Source organism: Colossoma macropomum, unplaced genomic scaffold (genome assembly GCF_904425465.1).
Source record: "Colossoma macropomum unplaced genomic scaffold, Colossoma_macropomum, whole genome shotgun sequence".
NCBI lineage: Eukaryota > Metazoa > Chordata > Actinopteri > Characiformes > Serrasalmidae > Colossoma > Colossoma macropomum.
The window spans coordinates 3,511,674-3,539,534 of NW_023494801.1; the positions used below are offsets into that span (position 1 = coordinate 3,511,674).

Sequence of the window (27,861 nt, forward strand, 5' to 3'; positions counted from 1 at the left end):
GCTGACTGAGGATAGAATCGCTGTTTTCTTGATGATTTTGCATTAGCATTAACACTAATGCTTGGCTGTATACATTAAGTCGACAGCTCAGTGGCTAGGCTAGCAGTCAGGATTTGTTGGCACCAATGTCTTTATGTATCTATGCAATGCATGTATTGTGGTGACAGAATGTTATTGAATGAAAACATGGCATAAAATTGTGATTTCTAGCTGAGGGATTCAATGCTATGCTAACATGACAAATAACACTAAATGCTAGCTTTAGGCCGGACTGCCCCTTTCATAAGTGATACATATCGTTGCTGTCGTATCAAAACCTTTTTTCTACCTAAGACCAGCTGCTTTGTACACTGTGAACATTTCATGACCGATAGAAATGGTCCAAAATTACACTTTTGAGTTCCATTAAGTAGTTAGTGGTTGTATCAAGTTAAATTTCAGGTATATGAGGTTTCGTTACGACATCAACAATGTTTTGCACCGTGTGTAAGTCTTAAAGGCGTCCAAGCTCAGATGCTGTCACTGGGGACTGAAGACTTGGTTAGTGCACTATGAGTATCTACAGTACACAACTGTAAACAACTGCACAATCCAATTAGAGGTGATGGGAGTAGCACAGCTGCCCCATGAGAGGACACATGGGTGGTTTGGGACGGGCAGGCGGGAGCGGAGGAGCTAAGCTAGAAATAGAGGCTTCTAGTTCGCATAGATCCCTGTTTATGGAGTATTTGTACCTCATGTCCTCCATGATGCCCTGAGGTAGGCAACACAGACATACTGTAAACCAAAGGTGATGGGTAGATGGCAGGCTCTGCTTTAGAAAGCAGGGCTCTGGGAAAACTGAATGGCCTCGAAGAGTGAGATGGAGTTATAAACAGGCTTATCTACAGTGTAATTTGCAAGGAATACCCTAATCTCCATCTGCCACATCTGTATTGTACCATCAGTTACCACGGACGATAAATTCGACGTTTCCCTGTACGGCAAAAACTCAAGGACTTATAATAGAAGCTTAGCATGCGGAAACTCCGTCCACTAGACTTTGTTTTGGGACAAAATGGAATGTCTGATCAATTGTTTTAATAAAGTAAACATAATTAAGGTATACGGTCATTCAAAGCAAAGGGATTTTAATCTAAAGTCCAGGTCAGTTAAGTCCAAAGTACGTTTTCAACTCTCTGAGCCAATTTGGTAGAATGATTTGTCAAGGCCTAATCCAACAAGTGTCCACACAAAAATGGACAAAAGCAGCTGACCCTTGTTGGAATAAGCCTTTATTAGTTTATGTAAGCTTGTCATTTGATGTTTATGTAAGTTTATGTAAGTTTGTGCCAAGTTTTGCAAACGTTAACTGACAGAATCCAACTTCCATTGGCTCCTACTAAGCAGGTCAGCACAGAAAAACAGCTTGAAATGACTGTCTGTGGAAATGAACGGTACAGTACAGATGCAGCACGCAGCTTTTTAAAAACAGAGTATTCCTTTAAGCTTTGGAACCACACTTAATTGCCTCTGAAAACCCACTGGCTTAGACCTTAATCATGTGATGCGTTTAAACTGACGCTTGCTCATTTAGGTTCATTACGTGTATACTGAGTGAAAAAAATGACGCCATGCGTTCGGTCCACCGTCCAGAAGGGGTCAGCCTGGTGACGAACAGGCATCGACGCACAGTTTGTGTCCTTCATCCGGGTCCCACAGTAGCAGCGGCAGCCCCAGTTCAGTGTAGCAGAGGACTAATATTGAAACCTGCACACAAGTCACTAATATCAATTGACACCAAAATGGAATGAGAAATCAAAGGTTCATAAAAAGGCCAAGCTCGAATGGAATATCTACCGTATGTACAGTCCCTTTGCACCCCAGAAGCGTCATTTAAACAATTCAAACCTCCCTTTTTTAAATTCAGAAATCCTGAAGTGAAATGATCTGTCCGTAAAAAGATCAACTTTCTGGACGAAAAGAAAAACAAAAACACCTTTTCGTAATAGATAGCCTTCTGTGCCGAGCCTTTGTCGTACCTGGATGCCTATTATATTCAACAGTCCTGAAACCGTCATTAAAATTCACAGTAATCCTCATCCTCATCACCCTCATCCTCAAAAAAAATACTTAAAAAAATAATATTTCAAAAAGGAAACAAACAAGAGAAACCGCAAGACAATAAGCGAGTAAGCGTGCAGCTCTGGTGCCAAACTACGCGGCTGTTCGTCTCCTAATAGCTTTGATTTTATTTTATTTTCGATAAGACATAAGACTCAGAGAGGCGACTGCACTGAAACTGGAGTGGAATGCGGACGCCGCTGTACAATAAGTGAAAAGAGACCCTGTATCGGTAGCCGTTCTCCGCTTTCCTCTCTTTCTCTCACTCTATCCCTCTTATCCAAAGTTCAGAGGGCCACGGCAACACGCCTGTTCACTTCAAGGAAAAATATGACGATTACAGGAGGAAATATGGGGAGTTTTTCAGGCCTCGCAGTTCAGTTCGGTGGAGCTGATGTCTCGTGAAGGCTGATGGCTGAGTGTCATGTCGTTTAATGAAAGGTTCTCGGACACCCTCGCAATTCTACATTTAATTTTCCAGCCCGAGACCTATCCGGTCACTTTCTCCAGCTCGTAATCCCTTCTTCAGTTCCTCCGCTTCCACTGCTCCGACGCCGACTCTCGTTTCTCTCCACAATCCCTCCGTCGATTCCCCTCGTTGGGTTCAGGATGAAGTGGGGTTAATCATCAGTCTGGTTTCGTTCGTTCGTCTGAAGGAGAAGGTTTTGGTGATGATGAAGGTTCAAAAGGTCATCTACTCGATGACCATGCAGCGCGGCAGGTGCTGCGAGTAGTACTTGAAAAGTTCGGCCGTGGCACCCGGGCAGTTGGTCAGCTCCAGCTCCTCCAACTCCTGCAGCTGGATCAAGCCCGAAAGGCCGGTGGTGGTCAGCAGGGGGCAGCCTGACACAAAGCGAGAAAGAAAAGCACCCAGGCTGAGACCCACTTCCTGCCCAGAGCTCATAATCAAATTCTAAGAATAATACAGTATCAAACAAATGACACCTCAGCTTTATCAGATGCTATTTGTGTAATATGTTTAAAACACGCTGAATAATATTCATCTAAAACACAACAATGTAAGCCTTCATTTGCAAAAACAATGTACAAATCTAATCTGATCAAATTTCATTGTTAGTGTGATTTTTACAGCTTTCACATCTTATAATTAACACCTGATTAACTCAAACTAATCGTGTGTATCTTCTACAAAATCTTCATGGACCTTAACTGCAATTATTTAGATAAAGATCTTATTTATTAAAATGATCTAGAATTTTAGAAGAAACCTTTAGATGGAGATGTAAAGAAGAAAGCACAGGGAATCCAGGCCCATATTACAACATTTTTAAGCCCAATGTGCCCCTTTCAGACAAAGTTTCACAACCTGAAGCAAATTTCCAGGTAGGGATCTGGGTTGGAAGATATTGAGCTACTGACCGGTGGTGTGAGATAGGAAACAAGTCAATCTTTAGACGTGATTCGGGACACTTTCCACCATGGAAGCAGAGAGTTTGATTGGGCCATGAGTTGGGACACTTGTCACTGCCAAAGCAGAGTTTTATAAGGCTGTAAGCCGAGACACTTTTCACTGTGGAAGTGGAGTTTGATTGGGACGTGATTCGAGACGCTTTTCGTCATGTAATCAGACTCTGATTGGGATGGGAATCAGGAGACTTTTCACCGTGGAAGCGGAGTTTGATTGAGCAGTTTGCAGAGATATTCTTCATAATGGAAGCAGAGTTTGACCAGACAGCAAGTGGGACACTTTTCACTGTGGAAGCAGAGTGGGCCGTGAGTCGGGACACTTTTACGGTGAAAGTGACCCAGTCAAACTCTGCTTCCACGGTGAAAAATGTCTCAACTCACAGCCCAATCAAACTCTCTGAGTCGGGACGGTTTCGCTGTGGAAGTGGAGTCTGATTGGGCTGCAGGTCAGAACACTTTTCACTGTGGAAGCAAATTTTGATTGGGCCACAAATGCGGACGCTTTTTACCATGTAAGCGGAGTTTGACTGAGACGCGAGGTTTGACACTTTTCAACGTCAAAGCGAAGTCTGATTGGGCAGCGAGCTGGGACACTTTTCAATGTAGAAATTGAGTTTAGGCAGCAAGGACACATTTCGGCCATGAGTTGGGACATTTGGCACCGTCAAAGCAAAATTTTATAAGGCTGCGAGCCGAGATACTTTTCACCATGGAAGTGGAATTTGACTGGGCCATGAGTTGGGACACTTTTCACCATGGAAGCAGAGTTTGACTGGGAGATGATCTGGGAGAATTTTCGCTGTGTAAGCGCAGTTCGATTGGGATGGGAATCGGGACACTTTCACCGTGGAAGCGGAGTCTGACTGGGCCGCGAATCAGGACACTTTTACAGTGAAAGTGACCCAGTCAAACTCCTTGAATCGGGACACTTTTTACTGTGGAAGTGGAGTTTGAAAGTGTACTGGGACATTTTTCACAGTTGGAGTCTGATTGGGCTGTAACCCAGGACACTTCACCATGAAAGGTAAGTGTGATTGGGCCATGAGATGGGACACTTTTCACGGCGGAAGTGAAGTTTGATTGGGCTGTGAGCTGAGACACTTTTCATCGTAGAATAAGAGTTTGACTGGGCCGCAGGCCGGGACACTTTTCACTGTGGAAACTGAGTTTGATTGGGCCGCCAGTGCTTATTCGCAGCCGAAACTCGTGTGTGATACCCTATCTTTGCCTTATCATCTAGTGTATGCACCCTGTTTGCCTGGCTTAAGCCCACAGTGCACGAACCTGCCAGAGAGAGAAGACGCAGGCTCCTCATGCCAAACAGGTGTTGCAAACCAAAGTCCTGCACCTACGAATAAAAACACACCTCAGTAAGCATGGAAGACACTGAAAGACGTCACAACGAGTAGACAGTGAAGAAGTTGATCATTATTATTATTATTATTGCACTTTTCATATATTCAAAGTATAGTAATTAGAGTCTAAGTACCTGACAGCACCAGCGCAGATAAAGACTCCGCAGTGAGGACATGGTGGAGAGATACCCAAGACCCGTGTCTGTGATCCGTACACACCTAAACACAGCACACACCCACAACAGATTCCATCATACACTCCCTTCAGAACAGCACTGAGAGCTTTATTGAAGATACCGAATAATTCATTGTAGTTACTGAATAATTAAAAGTAGTTACTGAATAATTTTTAGTTTTATGAAATTAATTCATAAAAAGGAGTTTCCTCTTACACTATTTAAGAAAAACATTTTAACTAAAAGCACTTTACAGTGCTCTATGATATTCATCATTCTGACAGATTGCAATACATCACAGAAGTGTAGGATGTAGTGAAGCTTCTACTCTTATATCACAACACAAAAGAAGAAATGTCTCATCACCCAGATTGAAATTTGTGTAATACTCCTTCTGTATGTTTGCGGATGTTTTTGATCCAAGGTTGACCACATGGGGGCACTCTTCTGTATAAAGAGGTCACTGAACCACTACCTGGAAGACGTTCAGGGCTCTCTCCCCTCTGACGTGACCTGGAAGTGCGCCTGTCCAAACCAGCCCAGCACACCATTCAGTTCACCTCGCTGCGTTTTCTTTGTTAAATTCATACAAGCTCCCTCAGACAATGTGTTATGAAGTAGCGAGGCAAGCGCCCTTTTTCTTTAATTACCTTTTCTCCTGGTTTTAATCAGGAAGTTGTGTATATTTGTTTCTTTCATTTTCAGGTTAGTTCGTTTCCAAGCATTGGTTGTTTCTGTTTATTACTTTAGGGACATGCTTGTCCCTGAAGCTACACTAACCCAATGCTTAACGTCTCCATTGAGAGTGTTTTAAAGCAAACATAAATAAGCCTGAGCTGGTTTTCTTTTAAATACTGTCCAGTATTTGGTCTTCAACAAGTCCGGGGAGAGAGCCCGCTCTCATTTTCTGTTACAGCCTGAACCTAGACCGGATCGTAACAATGGAGCTGTGACGGGGCAAAGTGAGAGGAAACGGCAAAAGGCATAATGGTTTGATTGGTTGAATAATCGAATAATAGTCAATAGATTAATCGATTGCAGTTATTATGCAGCCCTAGATTACTGTCCCCAGCGGTGTCCAACTTCATTCCCAGACAGTCACGGCACTACAGCTTAGTAGTTTCTCTGACTGAATTCAGAAAAGTGGCACATTAACATTTACTCTCAAAGGCAATTACTTTAATACCTTAAATTTCGGGCAATTATTAAGTCGTTCAGCTTAAGGGTTATTATTCCATTACTACTATGAATTATCCAGCATCTAATATGAAATATTCATTACCTACTGTGAATTATTAAGGGTCTAATATGAATTATTCAGTGTTTTCTACGAATTATTAGGTATCTATTTTGAATTATTCAGTACCTACTATGTATTATTCACTAACTACTATGACTTATTTGGTGCCAACTATGAATTATTCAGCATCTAATATGAATTATTAAGTATCTAATATGAATCATTCAGTACCTGCTTTGAATTATTAAGTAACTAAAATGAAAGATTCTGCATTATTATGTTATGATTACATGTTATAGGAATTCTCCAGCATTTTTCAGCTTAATCTCATATTGCCGCATATTCAGCACAATGTCCGTTACTATGTGCAGTAACCTGGATGCATTTAGCCCAAACCCTGCTGCCTTGAAACTTACTTATAATAGACGCCAATAGGCAGCTGTTGAATTTCTTTAATAAAAGCATGAAATGCATGAATATGCACAGTCAAGTCACATTATTATGACCACTTCCTACTTTCGACGGCGGTAGCGCGTAGCTCATGAATGAAGTCCCGTGTCATGAGCTGGCTTGGTGGGTATATAAGCTGTGGAAGGCACTCTGAACGGATTCGGATATGGATCCATCCTTGTTCAGATACACACCGATCAGGCATAACATTCTGACCACCTCCTTGTTTCTACGCTCATTGTCCATTTTATCAGCTCCACTTACTATATAGGTGCACTTTGTAGTTCTACAGTTACAGACTGTAGTCCATCTGTTTCTCTGATACTTTGTTAGCCCCCTTTTACCCTGTTCTTCAGTGGTCAGGACCGCCATGGACCCTCACAGAGCAGGTACTATTTGGGTGGTGGATCATTCTCAGCACTGCAGTAACACTGACGTGGTGGTGGTGTGTTAGTGTGTGTTGCGCCGGTCTGAGTGGATCAGACACAGCAGTGCTGCTGGAGTTTTTAAACCCCTCAGTGTCACGGCTGGACTGAGAACCAAAAACATCCAGCCAACAGCGTCCTGTGGGCAGCGTCCTGTGACCACTGATGAAGGACTAGAGGATGACCAACACAAACTGTGCAGCAGCAGATGAGCTATCATCTCTGACTTTACATCTACAAGGTGGACTGACAAGGTAGGAGTACCAGCACAACACAGACTAACACACCACCACCACGTCAGTGTAACTGCAGTGCTGAGAATGATCCACCACCCAAATAGTGCCTGCTCTGTGAGGGTCCATGGGGGTCCTGACCACTGAAGAACAGGGCAAAAGGAGGCTAACAAAGTATCAGAGAAACAGATGGACTACAGTCTGTAACTGTAGAACTACAAAGTGCACCTATATAGTAAGTGGAGCTGATAAAATGGACAATGAGTGTAGAAACAAGGAGGTGGTCAGAATGTTATGCCTGATCAGTGTAGATAAGGTTCCAAACTGCTGGACTATTCCTTTCAGCATTTACATATCAGTAAATACACACTGACCTGTCCAGCACCAGCTCCTCCAGCTTGTGCAGGTCGCAGGCGATGTACTCCAGGGCCATGTCGGTGATTCGCGGGCACCAGGACAGATCGAGGCTGCGCAGTTTCCTCAGGTTCTCCGCCACCAGCTCCACACCGTCGTCCGTGATTTTGGAGCAGCCGGATAGGCTGAGGGCGGTCAGGTTGGGCAGGCTGTGCACCATGTTGACCACGCCGTGGTTGGTGATTTCCCAGCAGGAGTGCAGCCGCAGCGTGTGGGTGGTGTAGCCCTGCTTAGCGGTGAAGTAGGCCATGGCCGTGTCCGTCACATGGTAGGCCTGCAGGCTGAGCTCGGACAGGTTTGGCAGGAGCTGCGAGATGGCCGCGATGGCGTCGTCCGCCACGTTGATGCAGTCGCTGACGCTGAGCGAGGTGAGCCGCGCGTTCAGGCTCGACCACAGGCCCGCCTCTGTGAAGTCGTTACAGCCAGACAGCTCCAGGTGCATCAGGCCCTGCATCTGCTCCAGCATCACCTGCAGGGGTCCGGCACAGAGCAGCACGGTCAGCTATGTATGATACATCCAAAACTACAGCTATTATATCTGATCAAGAATCAACACGGACAAGGAAACAAGGGCACAGTATATAGATATAAACTTACAGTAGTGTCCACCTTATTACAGAGAACCTTGGATCATACTAGATGTTGGAACACAGCTGTGAGGATTTGACTGCATTCAGCCACAAGAGCATTAGTGAGGTCAGGTACTGATGTCATATGATTAGTTCTGGATCACTCCAACTCATCCCAAAGGTACTGGATGGAGCTTCTCGCCCAAGCTGAGCCTATACCCCTCAGCCCGGCATTTGACGTGTGTTAGGCTTATAATAAAGTGGCCAGTTAGTGGAAGTACAAAGCATTTCTCATAAAGTGGCCAGTCAGTTGAAGTACAATTAGGTGTTTCTAATAAAGTGGCCAGTAAGTGAAAGTACAAGGTACGTGTTTCTAATAAAGTGGCCAGTCAGTTGAAGTACAAGGTAGATGTTTCTTATAAAGTGGCCAGTTAGTGGATGTACAAAGCATTTCTAATAAAGTGGCCAGTGAGTGGAAGTACAAGGTAGGTGTTTCTAATAAAGTGTCCAGTCAGTTGAAGTACAAGGTAGGTGTTTCTAATAAAGTGGCCAGTCAGTCGAAGTACAAGGTAGGTGTTTCTAATAAAGTCTCCAGTCAGTTGAAGTACAAAGCAGGTATTAAGACAACTCAGCTGCATAACAATATTACAGACTATGGCTACAAGACATACCAGGTGGTTGTTAGGAGTCCCATTTTCTCTGCAGCTTTAATTATGTTTTGAGCTCCAGTGTTGGAAACTCCTATTTGTCCACTTTGACTTTCTCCTTTCTTATGCAAGTGGCTGATCTCATATCTAATCTCCTCCGAAACATCTCCTCAATAATGAATATCTTGTACTTCATTGTTGTTTTGACTGGAAATTAAATAAATGAAGGTTGGTCTCTGACGTCTGCACAATACTGTGGGTTTGCATTTCCAAATGTTCTATTACGTTCATTGAAGTTGAGCCTAAGCACATTCTCATAAAGGGTCCACACACTCCCTCATTTCCAGAAAAACAAAGCTTGGCCTCATAAAAATGTGCAACAAAGCATTCTTTTCAGCATTTGTGCGAGGGAAGCGTGGTTTTGTTTTCCTTTTCAGAGCACAGTTAGGGTAGGATTAACCTCACCCATGTTCGCAGCAAAGCCTTTTTTTTATTCCTCATTAAAAGGGCTGCCAAGAGCAATTTTCAAATATGCAGTTACTCCTTGCAAATGACACAAGCATTTTTAATTACATAAAGAGGATTACTTTACAAGTGTGCAATAGCCAGGCTTAACAGAATGGCCGTCCTTTAACGTCCATGTGTGTTAACCCATCAAAATGTGTATTTACTGTGCAAAAGCCCATTTATTTCATTTCCAGTCAAAATGGATTCATTTTTCAGGAGACATTTCTGAGATTAGATATAAGATAATACACTTGCATAAGGAAGGAGAAAGTCAAGGGATAATAAGTGAAAAAGCTTTCCAAAACAGCTTCACAGAAAATGAGACTCTTAGCAACCACCTGCAACATCTGGGAGACCACCAAAATGGTCAGCATGCGTGTGACCGGGTCCAGGCTATTGGGCTACAGCCCTAAACATTTTTTTTTTTTTAAGTTAGTGGAAGTACAAAGTGTTTCTTATAAAGTGGCCAGTAAGTGGAAGCACAAGGTAGGTGTTTCTAATAAAGTGGCCATTGAGTGGAAGCACAAGGTATGTGTTTCTAATAAAGTGGCCAGTGAGTGGAAGTACAAGGTAAGTGTTTCTAAAAAAGTGGCCAGTTAGTGGAAGTACAAAAGAGGTGTTTCTCATAAAGTGGCCAGTGAGTGGAAGTACAAAGTAGGTGTTTCTAATAAAGTGGCCAGTGAGTGGAAGTACAGGGTAGGTGTTTCTAATAAAGTGGCCAGTGAGTGGAAGTGCAAGGTAGGTGTTTCTAATAAAGTGGCCAGTGAGTGGAAGTGCAAGGTAGGTGTTTCTAATAAAGTGGCCAGTGAGTGGAAGTACAGGGTAGGTGTTTCTAATAAAGTGGCCAGTCAGTGGAAGTACAGGGTAGGTGTTTCTACTAAAGTGGCCAGTCAGTAGAAGTACAAGCTAAGTGTGTCTAATAAAGTGGCCAATGAGTGGAAGTACAAGGTAGGTGTTTCCGCCACGACTGGTAGACCACCAAAATGGTCAGCAGGGGTGTGACTGGGTCTGGGCTATTGGATTTCCCAGATTTTCATTCCTGGGATTAAAAATGTGTAAGGACCAGTCTACTGAATTAAATCACCCACCACAGCAACAAAAGGTGGTCTCTGACTTTTGCACAGAACTCTATTCTCGACTTTAGCTTTCGAATCATCGCTTAATCTGCAAAAATGACACTCCATCGGCTGGGCTGACCCCGTTGACCTACTTAGCGAGCCCGAAAAAGAGAAAGAGGCGAACTGCTTCCCGGCGATCCGTCACTAAGCAACAGCATGTTGGTTCTTCAAGTGCACACATGGCTTTATGTCTTAATCATGAGAAGCAGTTATGCAGTGATCTATTTGGACCCGAATGACCACCAACTAGGGCACAATTCAAACCACACGAGAGATGTCAGGGGGGCAGGGCGCAGATTGCATGCGGCGCTGCCCGAAAGTACTAATTTGACTAAAACAAACCGCTCTTGTCACCAACTCCCATGGTCCCGCCCTCCTGCTGAGATGTTGGGGATGGTCCAGGCCTTGTGCACTCATATCTGGGCTGCCCTAGATAACTCGCACATGACCGGGGGGTGCACGGCCCTGCGCGGACCTGGACCGGCGTCCGAGCGAACGCTGGCCTGAACGTTCGAGAGAAAACGGCACAGATAGCATCACTAACAATCCAAGCGCTCACCATGGCAACGGCAGGCCAGTCCTAGAATAGCAACAGCTCAGAGGGAAGTGTGATGAGTGGAATCATGGCTGCGTGTTCTTAAAAGAGGAGGATCACTATTGCGCAATCTGCACTTCTTCTCTCTTACATTCAGAGTTATGCTCTGCAATGTTGTATATTTTATGACAGACTTTATTATATCCATATTTTAAAGGAGAATTCCACCTATTTCTCAAAATGTCTGCATAATTAAGATGTAAACAGAGTGATTCAGAGAGGTTTGGTGTGAAATGGTTCAGATTTCTTTACAGTGGTGGTGATAGGAACCAGGGGTCGTCATGAATACACAAACATAAATATAGCCATGATATTTTTCTATCCATAACCACCATGAACCTACACGCATCTTCTGAGTTATTATATGTGATGTTGGTAATGATAAAACAGAGAAAATACATTTTTCTTTGGGTGCTTTTAGAAGCATCTGGTTCCTATCACCACCACTGTGAGCAATTCTGACTCGGTAAGTTTCTCTAGAAAGGAGTGTTTCACACCAAACCACTCTGAATGACTTTCTTTACATATAAACAATTTAGCTATGCAGAAATTCTGAAAAATCTGTGGAATTCCCCTTTAAAGGGTGATAGATGAATAGACAAACAGACAGATAATAAAATATGCTTTATAGTATGCTCAGTATAGATTTCCCTCTTTATTACTATTCACAACTATTAGAATTCCCTTAATGATCCATATTTTACATATTCTTTTTTATTGATTTCTCTGAGGTCCACTTATGATGTTTGTGTGGTTTCGTGAACCAAAACCAGTCAAAATTAGACCATTTCCAGCCTCTCTTTATCCCTTAGAAGTGAACAGGCTGGTTTTGTCCTGTTATGTTCCTTTTGTTTTGTTTTGTGTCTTCAGGGCTGATATTTATAAATGAGTTTTGTTCTGATCAGGTGCTCCGCATTGTTTCTCATTAAAAAAGCAGTTGGGGCTGAAACACTCATTATCACTTCAGCATCTACTCTGCCACTGAGTTGATCAGCTCACCAACCAATCAGCACTCAGTAGCAGTAACGGCAACCAATTAGCACTCAGTAGACAGTAATGCTAACTAATCAGCACTCAGTAGCAGTAATGTCAACCAATCAGCATTCAGTAACAATAAGGCTAACCAATGAGCACTCAGCAGCAGTAATACCAACCAACCAGCATTCAGTAGCAGTAATACTAACCAATCAGCACTCAGTAGCAGTAATGCTAACCAATCCGCACTCAGTAGCAGTAATGCTAACCAATCAGCACTAAGTAGCAGTAATACTAACCAATCAGCACTAAGTAGCAGTAATGCTAACCAATCAGCACTAAGTAGCAGTAATGCTAACCAATCAGCACTAAGTAGCCAACCAATCAGCACTAAGTAGCAGTAATGCTAACCAATCAGCACTAAGTAGCAGTAATACTAACCAACCAGCATTCAGTAGCAGTAATACTAACCAATCAGCACTAAGTAGCAGTAATGCTAACCAATCAGCACTAAGTAGCAGTAATGCTAACCAATCAGCACTAAGTAGCCAACCAATCAGCACTAAGTAGCAGTAATACTAACCAATCAGCACTCAGTAACAGTAATGCTAACCAATCAGCACTCAGTAACAGTAATCCTACTACTCAAAATTTGTTTCCCACAGAAAAACAGAAAGATACTGGTGTTTTTTTTTTTATTTGCACCCTTCGACTTTCCAAGTCTGAACTGAAGTTCACATAAATGTGTATTTTTTTAGCCGTTTAGCTCCATTCACTCCCATTCATTGAGGACTCGCTCGCAGACTCCCTCCCTCTGTTTCGCAGCCATTTTTTGTATAATGGGAGAAATACGCTCTCCATAAGCTACAACAGGAAATATGAGTATCCGACAGGTTTACCTCAAGTCCTGCGTCTGTGATGGTGGACCGTTTCAGGCTGACGGACTTGACGCCCTTCTTCGACAGCGGGTAGTTGTCGATGAACTCACAAATGTCCAAGTCGGAGACGCCCACCAGGCAGAAGGACTGGAAGCCCCTGAGGGCGAAGGCCTGCAGGCTGATGAACTCCTTCTCTCCGTTGGGCAGGACGTTGTAGAGCTCCTTGGCGTGCAGGATGGGCGTCACCCCTTCCCAGAATTTGGGCTGGTACAGCACCTTGCGCCACGTCTTGCACACCTGCGCCAGGACGCACTTTTCGGCGGTGGTGAAGTACCACAGCAGCCGGTTGAGCACCTTCTCGTCCAGCACCAGCTGCCGCTCCAGCAGCGGTTTGGGATACTGCCTGAGCGGAGGCTTGATGGCCATCAGGGGGCTAGTGTCCAGGTCTGGGCCCAGCAGGGAGGCTGCCGTAGGCAGGGGCTCGAGGTGGTATGGCAGGCTGGGTGGGGGCAGGATGGTGGGCACCGAGGATGACTGACACAGGCGGTTCTTTGCAGCTGGAGTGCCTTTTGTAATGCTGGCCGAGCCGAGGCCGTTGGGCTGGGGGGGCAGCTTGACCATGCCGTTCCGCGTTACACAGGGAGACTTGAGGTCACTTGGAGTGGACATGTTCAGCATTCAGACCCTGAGAGACGGGAAACACGGAAACAACATTGTCAGTGAATAGAACGGTGGTCTAAATCTCTGACTCTGACACTGATTCTGATTCTTTTGGATACAGTTCTGTGTATCATGAAACCTCATATTTTGCCAAAACGTGATTCAGCTTCTTTAGAAAATGATTCAACGAATCAAGAAATCTCAAATTTTGCCGAAATTCAATTCAGAATCTTTAGGAAACTATTCAGTGCATTATGAAACCTCAAATTTCACCACAAATCAATTCTGATTCTTTAGGAAATGATTGAATCCATCATGAAACCTTGAAATCACCACAATTATATTCCGATTCTTTAGGAAATGATTCAATGCATTGTGAGACCTTAAATTTTGCCAAGCTTTGATTCTGATACTCTAGGAAATGATTCAGTGCATCATAAAACCTCAAATGCGACATGATTTGATTCTGATTCTTTAGAAGACAATTCAGCGCATCATAAACCCTCATATTTCACCAAGATTTGATTCTTATCCTTTAGGAAACGATTGAATGCATCGTGCATCATATTGCATATTTAACTTCATGGGGAAGGGTGTTAGTGCCTGTTCGGAGTGCCTAAAACTCCCTTCCCTGTGATAAAATCACAGTAACACACTCAGGTGACCTCAGGTGGCTTATGACTTGTATAAAACGGCAGCGGTGGGGTGCTGGAGCCTATCCCAGCTGTCATTGGGCAGAAGGCAGGATACACCCTGGACAGGTCACCAGTCCATCACAGGGCAGACAGACAGACATACACATTCACACACACCTAGGGGCAATTTAACATGTCCAATTGGCCTGACTGCATGTCTTTGGACTGTGGGAGGAAACCGGAGTACCCGGAGGAAACCCACACAGACACGGGGAGAACAGGCAAACTCCACACAGAAAGGACCCTGGTCACCCAGCCGGGAATCGAACCCAGGCCATTCTTGCTGTGAGGTGACAGCGCTACCCACTGCGCCACCGTCTTAATTTGTTATTTTTAATAATACTCAACATAAACAAGTATTCCACCAGGAAATGTAGCTCCTTTAGAGCATGGACTTAGGAGAACATTCGGTGTAAACTACAGTCATTTCATGAATTTGTAAAACTTTTTGTTGTATTACAACGAATATATGATAACACAGCACTGTTTAATGCAAAAACATTAAACATTTATAAGTACTTTTTGGTCACTAAATAACCACCACAAGTCTTATTTAGCACCAATCCAGCGGCCTTTTTTCTCACACTGGGGCTGAATCTCAAATCTCACAGTGCACTACAAAGGAGTTTAAATACTGGATCCTGCAGCCCAACAGAGCAAAATACAGCTAAGAAACAGTCATTTGGGATTCAGACACATCCACACTCGATAAATGACGCACTATTTGACTGCAGAGGCTAGAATTTCTAAACTTTCATAGCTAGAACACTATTTAGGGAGTACTGAGCCATTTGGGATTCAGCCTGGGTTTGATTCTACTTCTGACTGAAACATAAACATCTGAAGCGTGTAAGTGACATTATTTAGACTTTTATACTGCTGTTTTACAGTGAATCATACTGTAAGTACTTTAATTCAATCCTGTGATATTAATGATGGAGTTGTTTAGCCTGTTAGCTAGTTGACCAGCCTAGTTCTAGTTAAGAACATAAGTTGTCAGCCCCTCAGTTTAAACAAAAAGCAGATTGTTGCTTCATCAGCCCCAACATATGGAAATATTAAACTAATCTGTTCTATAACTATGTTTTAGTTTTCTAATAAATCTAGTTGCTTGTTCTCGTCATAAACGCAAAATAAAATAAAGTTCAGTCAAAAATAAAAGAAAGTTGAATAAAAGACTTCAGCCGTTGAGTTCTTTTGAAGGAAGGAAAAGGCCCACTCTTCATTTATTAAGCTTCAGGTGGCAAGATGGCTCCGGACAACCAAATGCAATGTACAATACAGAAACATCAATTTTATACCCTGTTTGGGGGCGATGAAGAAATCACCCCTCCCTCTCACCTTTTCTCAGTTCACTTTGGTTCCCATTATTTCTTATTTTTACACTTCAGTTGGAAACCCTTATTTCTGATCGCACGTGTCCTTGATTTTTTAAAAACTTGCATGCTCAGCTATCCCAAGCTACTCCCATCCTCTCAAGGGTTTTAATCAAATTTTGTTTTTAAAACTGGTTCCAACACTGATACTGTCTGGTTCCCTATCAGCTTGGCTCACTCTTTGAGGTCAGCTTGCCCTCACAGCAAAGCACTAGCTTCTAGAAGCTTCAGAAACCCTCCATTGCGAAATCCCTTAACCTACATACAGCAAGGCCTATCCTTAGTGAGAGGATTAATACGCTTTTGTTAATGAACTTTTTAGTATATGATTATGGATTTCTTATTGATTATGATAGTAATATACTCATTATAATTCCACATTCCCTCCTTTCATGGTGCCCTCACCATGACCTTTACAAATGTTTGATTAGTTCGCATGCATAATACACAATGAATGTTATATGTTTACTAATATATGAAAATCAAAGGTTACTTATTAGTAATAGTATGTATCAAAAAGATTAACAGATTAAAACCAAAATCATGTTTTTTTCCCAATTATATGATTAATATGTATGATTAATATGATTATGATTTAATTTATATGATCCACAGTTCCTGGTGGTTTTGCAGTGTTTTTTGGCTTTTTGTCTCCAAACTGAAAACAAAACCAAAACAGAACCTTTTCCAGCTGTTTCTGGCCTTCAGTTTATGACCCACATCAGAGTTATAGAATAAAGAATATGAAGATACACAATGCAGAATAAACAGATAGAGTCAGAAATGTAATGCACTGCGCTGCGCTGAACATCCTCAATTAGTATGCAGAGGTTCCTCAAAGCTAACATTCAAAACATGACATCATGCTGCTATTTTTAAGCTCCATAACTTCCCGGACGACCTTAAAGCCTCCGCACAGGTGCGCGTGCTCAGCGCACTAATGCTGCCCGCGTAAAATGTCAATGAGTGTTGCTCGCTTTCATCCGTTTTCCTGAATAAGCCCTCTCGAGAGGCCATCGCCGCAACAGAAAACACAGCAGCGGAGAGGAACATGCTAATTATAGACGTCGAAGGCTTCAATTGAGCCAGATTTAACTAAAAGAATACAAAAAAGAAAAAAAACCATTTATCTGCATTCACATCACTCTCAATCGAGCGCCCATTAGAACAGCCTGTCTTTGTATGCACAGATAAAAACAGTGCATATAAATTCATTATAAAGTGCATGATATCAGCACATTTACTGCCAAAAGCCATAATTATAGTTATATCTACAATCCATAACTCATCAGCCATTTTAATATTTTATTCATATATTTTATTTAAATACAAAATCCATTTGCACAGGCAGAGAAAAGTCAAAGGAAATTATGTCTAACAGCTACAGAGAAAATGGGGACCACCTGGAAGAGCTGGTCGACACCAAAACTGCCCCCATCAGATAAACAGCACTTAAAGCTTTCATCTCTGAGAGAGAGGAGAAAATCAAGCTGCTTCAGATCTGAAAACATCCACAGGTGTTTCTGTCCATCCTTCCACTGTGAGAAGACGACTCAGCGCTGTGGGTCTGAAAGGATGTGTAGCTGTTCAAGAAGAACCTCACTGAGAAAAGGAGACGGACACATCAAACAAAGAAGCTGAACGATGGACTGACCACCCCAGAGTCCAGACCTCAACACCACTGAATGTGTTTGATCACTTCAGAAAATGATCAACCAGCTTCTAAGACTGAACTTTGGAGGTGTGTCTGCAGATTCTTTGAGGAACTGAAAGTGAGACTCCTGAAAAGAACGGAAGCTGGAATAAAGGTGATGAGAGACTCACTGAATATTGAAAATATATTATATTTAGTTACTGAAGCTTCTGTGTAATTTTCTGCTTTTATTCCTGATGTTGAAAACTTGTATTTAATGGCTGTTTTGACTGGAAAATTAATGAATGAAGGGTGTACTGTGTTGTATTTACAGTACTCTCTCATATGTATGTTAATAAATGTTAATTATCATGTTTAAGTGTTAGCACAGATTGTAGCACTGCTACTTATTTATCTTAGCTGTTTTCTTAGATAATTTTCATTTAATTGTATTACTTTACTAAGAATTAGTTGCTTTTCAGATTTATAGTTTTAATTGTTGTTTATTATATAATTTAGTTTTAGCTTTAATTTACATTTACATATTTATTATTACTTGTTTTTTTTCATTATCTTATTTTATTTTATTTAATTGTTTTGTCTTATCACATCACTATATCACCTTTCTTCTTAATACACACTGTGCATCTATCTATCTATCTATCTATCTATCTATCTATCTGTCTGTCTGTCTGTTTGTCTATCTATCTGTCTGTCTGTCTATCTGCCTGTCTATCTATCTATCTATCTGTCTGTCTGTCTGTCTGTCTGTTTGTCTATCTATCTGTCTGTCTGTCTATCTGCCTGTCTATCTATCTATCTATCTATCTGTCTGTCTGTCTGTTTGTCTATCTGCCTATCTATCTATCTATCTATCTATCTATCTATCTATCTGTCTGTCTGTCTGTCTGTCTGTCTGTCTGTCTATCTATCTGTCTATCTGCCTGTCTATCTATCTATCTATCTATCTATCTATCTATCTGTCTGTTTGTCTGGCTATCTATCTGTCTGTCTGTATATCTACCTGTCTTTCTATCTGTCTGTCTGTCTATCCATCTGTCTGTCTGTATATCTATCTGTCTATCTAGCTGTCTGTCTGTATATCTATCTATCTATCTACCTATCTATCTATCTAGCTATCTATCTGTCTATCTAGCTGTCTGTCTGTATATCTATCTATCTATCTATCTATCTATCTAATGAAATGAGTATCACCCAGTGTCTTTCCAAGTGAATATGGTGAAGAAAGGTGGCTGATTAAATGATTAACATCACTGATTTTTAATACATTGACACAGTTGTACCCTTTGACCTGTCTGTAGTATCACAGGCTGAAGCCCAGCTGCTGCAGCAACAGAATCAGTGCAGTGACCGCATTGAGACCTGTGGATAAATAGATCAACTAACTAACACACTAACAAACCCAGCAGCTTTGTGAAGCTCCAGTCCACCTCGAGAGCCTCCAGCCTGTTTAACAAGAACCCACGAGCTGTATGAGCGAGAGGCCACAATAACAGAGGAGTTGAACCTAACGCTGTATATGTCATATATATATAATGTATATGATATATACACTCTCTGGATGGAACACGCAGCCACTGTGGCTCTCACAGGACGTCAGTGCTGCAAACGGAAACTGATTTTCTTGTGCAGGTTTTGTGTTCATACAATGAACATAATGTAACTGAATTACTGAAAGGAATGAAGGCGTCTGATGACGCTTATTTTTCCACTCATATATCTTTAACAAAATGCACTGCATATACATAAACACAGACCTAAGCAATGTCCCCTGAAGTGCAAACATAAGCCGCCTACATGCCAACGCTTCAGCATCCACACAGCGCTCCACGCAATAGAGACAAGAGCGAGCTACAAAAGCGAAATTATACCGCTTACGCAAGAGACACAGCCAGCACCTGTTAAACAGATGCAGGATGGAAAATCCTACGCTTAAAACCCCTGCTGCTTTTCAAAGAGGACCTGAACACACAGGAAACTGAAAGAAAAACAAATCTAATTAAACAAAAACTTTTTCTTTCCCCTACTTGACGCTGTATTTAGAGCCATGTAGAGCTGCTCTGTACAGGATCCTTGAGCATTTACACAAAACCACGAGGACAAGTTTCATCTCTCTGAGCTCACAGGCACTCAGGGCTGAGCTGTGCTTAAGGAAAACGGAATAAGGGATGAACTTGTGGGCTCTGTTTCAGAAAAACATCGTAACTCTTGTATAAAAGTGTCAACATCGATTATACTAGTGATCTGTTTATTTTCACGACTGGCCGAACACTAAAAACAGAACTTCAGCAAAGCATGCAGAGCCTTTCAGTGTCTACTGAAAAAACAGTCTAGGAAACCTTTAAAGAGACCTCATTACAATACATAAAACACTATTTAGTACTATTTAATTGTTTATTTGGTGTTTTTACAGGGCAGTGGTGAGAAATGTTTGTTTAGTTGATGTTTTTTACAGGGCAGTGGTGAGAAATGTTTGTTTAGTTGATGTGTTTTACAGGGCAGTGGTGAGAAATGTTTGTTTATTTGATGTTTTTTACAGGGCAGTAGTGAGAAATGTTTGTTTATTTGATGTTTTTTACAGAGCAGTGGTGAGAAATGTTTGTTTGTTTTTTACAGGGCAGTGTGAGAAATGTTTGTTTATTTGATGTTTTTTACAGGGCAGTAGTGAGAATGTTTGTTTATTGATGTTGTTTTACAGAGCAGTGGTGAGAAATGTTTGTTTAGTTGATGTGTTTTACAGGGCAGTGGTGAGAAATGTTTGTTTAGTTGATGTTTTTACAGGGCAGTGGTGAGAAATGTTTGTTTAGTTGATGTTTTTTACAGGGCAGTGGTGAGAAATGTTTGTTTAGTTGATGTTTTTTACAGGGCAGTGGTGAGAAATGTTTGTTTAGTTGAGGTTTTTTACAGGGCGGTGGTGAGAAATGTTTGTTTAGTTGATGTGTTTTACAGGGCAGTGGTGAGAAATGTTTGTTTATTTGAGCTCAAACTGTTTCTGTCGTCACTTGGAAGCTACCAAGTATCGACTGCAAGGAAGTAGCATTGCCACTCAGCTAATTTGACCACATTAGGCTTGTATTTTAATAGCTGCATGCAATAAAAAAGACAATTAAATTGTTAATCACAATTATTCATACAGCAATTCATCCTCAGCTAAATTTTCACGACTGTGACTATATTTAATTTCAATTGAAAATAATCGCATTATCATCTTGCAAAATCACTTCACTCACTTCAGATTGGTCGAGAAGGTCAATTCTAATCAAAGGGTTTTATCGAGTATCCTCCTCTGGTGTAAGAGTGCAGCTAAAGAGGTAGCTGTAAGGCACTCGTGCCGTATTGATCGAGGCTGCTTTAGTAAACGTACTGTAGCGCAGCTCTGCTATTTAAAGGCCTGCAGCAGTGAGGATGCAGAAGAGCAGAGGCGCTGTAGCAGTGAGAGAGGAGTGTGGCAGAGAGAGAAGTGGAGGAGGAAGCGAGAAGAGTGCTGGCATTGGTGAGGGTTGGTGGGGGGGGGTGACAGTTAGGGCCCACTCAATGCAACTTCAGCACCACGGAGAGCAGCTGAGAGCTCCGCTGAGCAGCCTGATGAAGCACAGTTCAGTCCAAGCACCAGCGTGTGCCATCACAGCTGTGCTGCTCTACCCTTCAAACTACAGCAGCCTTCTCCCTGTGCAGGATTCAAGCAGCTGAAAGTGAATGTAAAAAAATAACAAACGATTATGTAACCCTTGTGGTGGTGGTGTTAAAAGGGTCGCCATGACTACAACACAAATGTAGCCATTTTATTTACTATCCAAAACCATCAGTGAACCTATACGAGTCTTCTGAGTTTATATGGAATGTTGATGATGGAAAATAGTGCTAAATCTGAAAAATATGTTTTCTTTGGGGACTATGTTGCCACACGACGCCCTCATGTATCCCTCCACCATGAATGTGTTTAAAATGACGATTTAGAGAAAAGTCTTCTCAAAACTATAAAACAGCGTCTCGGACATCAGGCAGTGAATTTATAGACATTTCATGTAATAATGTTCTGCGAGGGAGCTTTTAGAGGTGGACGTCTGGTTCCTATCACCACCACTGTGAGCAATTCAGACTCGGTTTCTCTAGAATGGAGTGTTTCAAACCAAACCACTCTGAATGACCTTGTTTACATCTGACAGATATAATTTAGAAGTGAAAACTTTATAAATTAAATAAAACTCAGAAATTAAAACTTCCCTTTCCGAGTCCTGACCGAGCAACGTTAAACATCCCATAGACACCTTCGTTTTTAGACCTACAAAATTGTATATGTATATGTGATCTAGTCATAAGCTAATATGTTAGCACCTAGCTAACATCCTAGCACTGTGTTAGTGTGTTGTGCTGGTCTGAGTGGATCAGACACAGCAGTGCTGCTGGAGCTTTTAAACACCTCAGTGTCACTGCTGGACTGAGAATAGTCCACCAACCAAAAACATCCAGCAAACAGCATCCTGTGGGCAGCGTCCTGTGACCACTGATGAAGGACTAAAGGATGACCAACACAAACTGTGCAGCAGCAGATGAGCTATCGTCTCTGACTTTACATCTACAAGGTGGACCGACAAGGTAGGGCTGTCTAATAGAGTGGGCAGTGAGTGGACACAGTGTTTAAAAACTCCAGCAGCACTGCTGTGTCTAATCCACTCGTACCAGCACAACACACACTAACACACCACCACCACTGGAATAGATGTTACGCTAACCTGGCATCAAAGCTTGAAAAGGTCCTTGCGATCTCAAAACAGACAAATGCAATAATGTTAATTGTGCAAGGAATAAGCAATTCAATGTCCATACTTCCTATGAAGCACATGTTACAGGGATAAGCAACCACTCTTGTTTTAAAGTGCCTTTAGTTGACAGCGATACATGTGTTAGCCTGTCTCGACGGCATTGCTGGGAACTCTCTGTACCCGGAAAAGGGCCAAGAAGTGCGCTGTGGCAGGATGCCAATGCCCAATCCATATGCCATCCCTGCCATGCATTTTGGCACTGAGTAAATGCACCTTACTCTTTAAGTGAGACACCTGCGCCACAGCACTCTACAGCATCGCATGCGCAGCAAAGCGCAACACACAATAAGATGTGCATCTAGAGCAGAGATGTAGCTCATTAGTAAAAAGGAGTGTTTTTTTATGAAAACACATCAGCTGTGTCTGCTCTGAATCGACTGTGTTTGCAGTTTATTACACAAACTCATGTTAATGAGCCCTGGTAAAAATAATCAGACAGTTCTAGGGTCTGAAGACAAATCAGTGCTTCTTCTATGCACTAAACAACCATAAACATACAGTGCGTGTATTCACTGCTGAAACTGCAGTCGTACCCAAAGAGTACGAGAGGGTTACATAACAGCGCACGGATAAATGCTGCGTGATCTAACAGACTTTTCCAGTGTGACACAGAACTTACCATTCTTACGGCAATCATTCACTAGGATGAACATAATCTACTCTGGCTGCACAATACACATATAAAGGTAATGCTATGACATAATGCATATTCCTGTAACAGTCTGACACACCTATACATATTCCTGTAACAGTATGACACACCTATACATATTCCTGTAACAGTCTGACACGCCTATACATATTCCTGTAACAGTCTGACACACCTATACATATTCTTGTAACAGTCTGACACACCTATACATATTCCTGTAACAGTCTGACACACCTATACATATTCCTGTAATGGTCTGACACACCTATACATATTCTTGTAACAGTCTGACACGCCTATACATATTCCTGTAACAGTCTGACACACCTATACATATTCCTGTAATGGTCTGACAAACCTATACATATTCCTGTAACAGTCTGACACACCTATACATATTCCTGTAACAGTCTGACACGCCTACACATGTCCCTGTAACAGTCTGACACACCTACATATATTCCTGCAACAGTCTGACACACCTACACATATTCCTGTAACAGTCTGACACACCTATACATATTCCTGTAACCGTCTGACACACCTATACATATTCCTGTAACCGTCTGACACACCTATACATACTCCTGTAACAGTCTGACACACCTATACATATTCCTGTAACAGTCTGACACACCTATACATATTCCTGTAACAGTATGACACACCTACACATATTCCTGTAACAGTATGACACACCTACATATATTCCTGTAACAGTATGACACACCTACATATATTCCTGTAACAGTATGACACACCTATACATATTCCTGTAACAGTATGGCACACCTATACATACTCCTGTAACAGTCTGACACACCTATACATATTCCTGTAACAGTCTGACACACCTACATATATTCCTGTAACAGTATGACACACCTACATATATTCCTGTAACAGTATGACACACCTATACATATTCCTGTAACGGTCTGACACACCTACACATATTCCTGTAACAGTATGACACACCTACATATATTCCTGTAACAGTATGACACACCTACATATATTCCTGTAACAGTCTGACACACCTACACATATTCCTGTAACAGTCTGACACGCCTACACATATTCCTGTAACAGTCTGACACACCTACACATATTCCTGTAACAGTATGACACACCTATACATATTCCTGTAACAGTCTGACACACCTACATATGTTCCTGTAACAGTATGACACACCTACACATATTCCTGTAACAGTCTGACACACCTATACATATTCCTGTAACAGTCTGACACACCTACACATATTCCTGTAACAGTCTGACACACCTACACATATTCCTGTAACAGTCTGACACACCTATACATATTCCTGTAACAGTCTGACACACCTACACATATTCCTGTAACAGTCTGACACACCTACACATATTCCTGTAACAGTCTGACACACCTATACATATTCCTGTAACAGTCTGACACACCTATACATACTCCTGTAACGGTCTGACACACCTATACATATTCCTGTAACAGTCTGACACACCTACACATATTCCTGTAACAGTCTGACACACCTATACATATTCCTGTAACAGTCTGACACACCTATACATATTCCTGTAACAGTCTGACACACCTATACATACTCCTGTAACAGTCTGACACACCTATACATATTCCTGTAACGGTCTGACACACCTACACATATTCCTGTAACAGTCTGACACACCTATACATATTCCTGTAACAGTATGACACACCTACATATATTCCTGTAACAGTATGACACACCTATACATATTCCTGTAATGGTCTGACACACCTATACATATTCCTGTAACAGTATGACACACCTACATATATTCCTGTAACAGTATGACACACCTATACATATTCCTGTAATGGTCTGACACACCTATACATATTCCTGTAACAGTATGACACACCTACATATATTCCTGTAACAGTATGACACACCTATACATATTCCTGTAATGGTCTGACACACCTATACATATTCCTGTAACAGTCTGACACACCTACATATATTCCTGTAACAGTCTGACACACCTACACATATTCCTGTAACAGTCTGACACACCTATACATATTCCTGTAACAGTCTGACACACCTATACATATTCCTGTAACAGTCTGACACGCCTATACATATTCCTGTAACGGTCTGACACACCTACACATATTCCTGTAACAGTCTGACACGCCTATACATATTCCTGTAACGGTATGACACACCTACACATATTCCTGTAACAGTCTGACACACCTACATATATTCCTGTAACAGTCTGACACACCTACACATATTCCTGTAACAGTCTGACACACCTATACATATTCCTGTAACAGTCTGACACGCCTATACATATTCCTGTAACGGTCTGACACACCTACACATATTCCTGTAACAGTCTGACACGCCTATACATATTCCTGTAACGGTCTGACACACCTACACATATTCCTGTAACGGTCTGACACACCTATACATATTCCTGTAACGGTCTGACACACCTACACATATTCCTGTAACAGTATGACACACCTACACATATTCCTGTAACAGTCTGACACACCTATACATGTTCCCGTAACAGTATGACACACCTACACATATTCCTGTAACAGTCTGACACACCTATACATGTTCCTGTAACAGTATGACACACCTACACATATTCCTGTAACGGTATGACACACCTACACGTATTCCTGTAACGGTCTGACACACCTACACATATTCCTGTAACGGTCTGACACACCTATACATATTCCCGTAACAGTCTGACACACCTATACATACTCCTGTAACAGTCTGACACACCTACACATGTTCCTGTAACAGTATGACACACCTACACGTATTCCTGTAACGGTCTGACACACCTACACGTATTCCTGTAACGGTCTGACACACCTACACGTATTCCTGTAACGGTCTGACACACCTATATATATTGCTGTAATGGTCTGACACACCTACACGTATTCCTGTAACGGTCTGACACACCTATATATATTGCTGTAATGGTCTGACACACCTACACGTATTCCTGTAACGGTCTGACACACTTATATATATATTCCTGTAACGGTCTGACACACCTACACGTATTCCTGTAACGGTCTGACACACCTATATATATTGCTGTAATGGTCTGACACACCTACACGTATTCCTGTAACGGTCTGACACACCTATATATATTGCTGTAATGGTCTGACACACCTACACGTATTCCTGTAACAGTCTGACACACCTATATATATTGCTGTAATGGTCTGACACACCTACACGTATTCCTGTAACGGTCTGACACACCTATATATATTGCTGTAATGGTCTGACACACCTATATATATTCCTGTAACGGTCTGACACACCTACACGTATTCCTGTAACGGTCTGACACACCTATATATATTGCTGTAACGGTCTGACACACCTACACATATTCCTGTAACAGTCTGACACACCTACACATATTCCTGTAACGGTATGACACACCTACACATATTCCTGTAACGGTCTGACACACCTACACATATTCCTGTAACAGTCTGACACACCTACACATATTCCTGTAACGGTATGACACACCTATACATATTCCTGTAACGGTATGAAACACCTATACATATTCCTGTAACGGTATGACACGCCTACACATATTCCTATAAGAGTATGATACCCACACTGATTCTTGTAGGAATATGATCCTGATCTACACCTACACATATTCCTGTAACTGTATGATTGACCTACACTTATTCCTGTAACAGTAAAATATTGAAATATGTCACCGATAGGTGTTTCTTGTGTGCCCTGTAGATTGTTTAAAAAATGTATAAGTCTGCATGTCGACTCTTGGTTTAAGCCCTCCGTTTCACCTGTGAAAACTGCATTTGTTGTCAAAAAGGATAAACTAACATGAAGACAGATAGCTGTCTATGGGAGAGAAGCAAGTCATTTTGAAGCTGGGAAAAACGTTGTAGTAACCAGCAGGCATCTAACAGGTTGCCCATGAAAAAACAGCAGCTGATGACAGAAACACTGTGAGAGCTGTGAAGAAAAACCTAAAAATAATAGTCAGTGACATTACCACCCACCTCCACAGGTCAGGGGTGAAGGTATCACAATCCAACCTTCGAAGAAGACTTTGAGAGCAGAACTATAGAGGCCATACCACAAGATGTGGAATTCACAAAGAAATATAGAGATGCGCCACCAAAGTTTTTGAACAGAGTTTTATGGACAAACGAAACCGAGATTAACCTCTACCAAAGTGACAGAAATGCAAAAATGCAGAGAAAGAAAGGATCAGCACATGATACAAAACATGAGCGCATCGTTCAAGCATGGTGGAGGTAGTTCCATGGCCACGGCTTACATGGCTGCTTCTGGAATGGGCTTGCGAATGTTTACCACTGATATAACTCATGATGGTAGCAGTAGACTTAATTTAGGAGTCTACAGAAACATTCTGTCTACCATTTTCCAAATGCATCCAATCTAATCAGCAGGAACTTCATTGTGCAGCAAGACAATGACTTAAAACACACTGCTAACATAACAAAGGAACTCATCAGGGGAAAAAAGTGGGAGGTTTTAGACTCAAATTTCACCTCCTGAAGAGGAGACGTAGGGGTGAAACTCCCCAAAAAGAAAAAAAAAATTAGGTGTTTTTTTACGTTAATTTACTGTTCCTATAATTTTGCTCACCTAAAAATTCAACGGTCTGCCACTGTTTAAGTTGTTTAACATATCTAGATGTAAAATTCAGGAAATAAATGCTGAAATTCTGATCTATAATTTCATATTCATCTTTGATCTTAACCCCAAATGCTTCAGTGCATAGCAAAAAACAAAAGAACTGGCCTTGCAGTTCCAATACTTTCAGAAAA

The 27,861-nt window shown here is 41.8% G+C and overlaps 1 protein-coding gene across 1 annotated transcript in view; it reads right to left on the minus strand.

Moving 5' to 3' along the window:
- Positions 1-1,251: 1,251 nt before the first annotated feature.
- The window catches only part of fbxl16 (F-box and leucine-rich repeat protein 16), a 43,101-nt gene continuing 16,491 nt past the window's right edge, over positions 1,252-27,861 (minus strand). Inside the window, exons 2-6 of the mRNA XM_036590488.1 lie at positions 13,135-13,798; positions 7,785-8,293; positions 5,021-5,105; positions 4,816-4,879; positions 1,252-2,946 (exon numbers count right to left, since the gene is read on the minus strand). Coding sequence (XP_036446381.1) covers positions 2,798-2,946; positions 4,816-4,879; positions 5,021-5,105; positions 7,785-8,293; positions 13,135-13,791 — 1,464 coding nt within the window. The 5' untranslated portion in view covers positions 13,792-13,798 and the 3' untranslated portion in view covers positions 1,252-2,797. The remainder of the gene's footprint in view (positions 2,947-4,815; positions 4,880-5,020; positions 5,106-7,784; positions 8,294-13,134; positions 13,799-27,861) is intronic.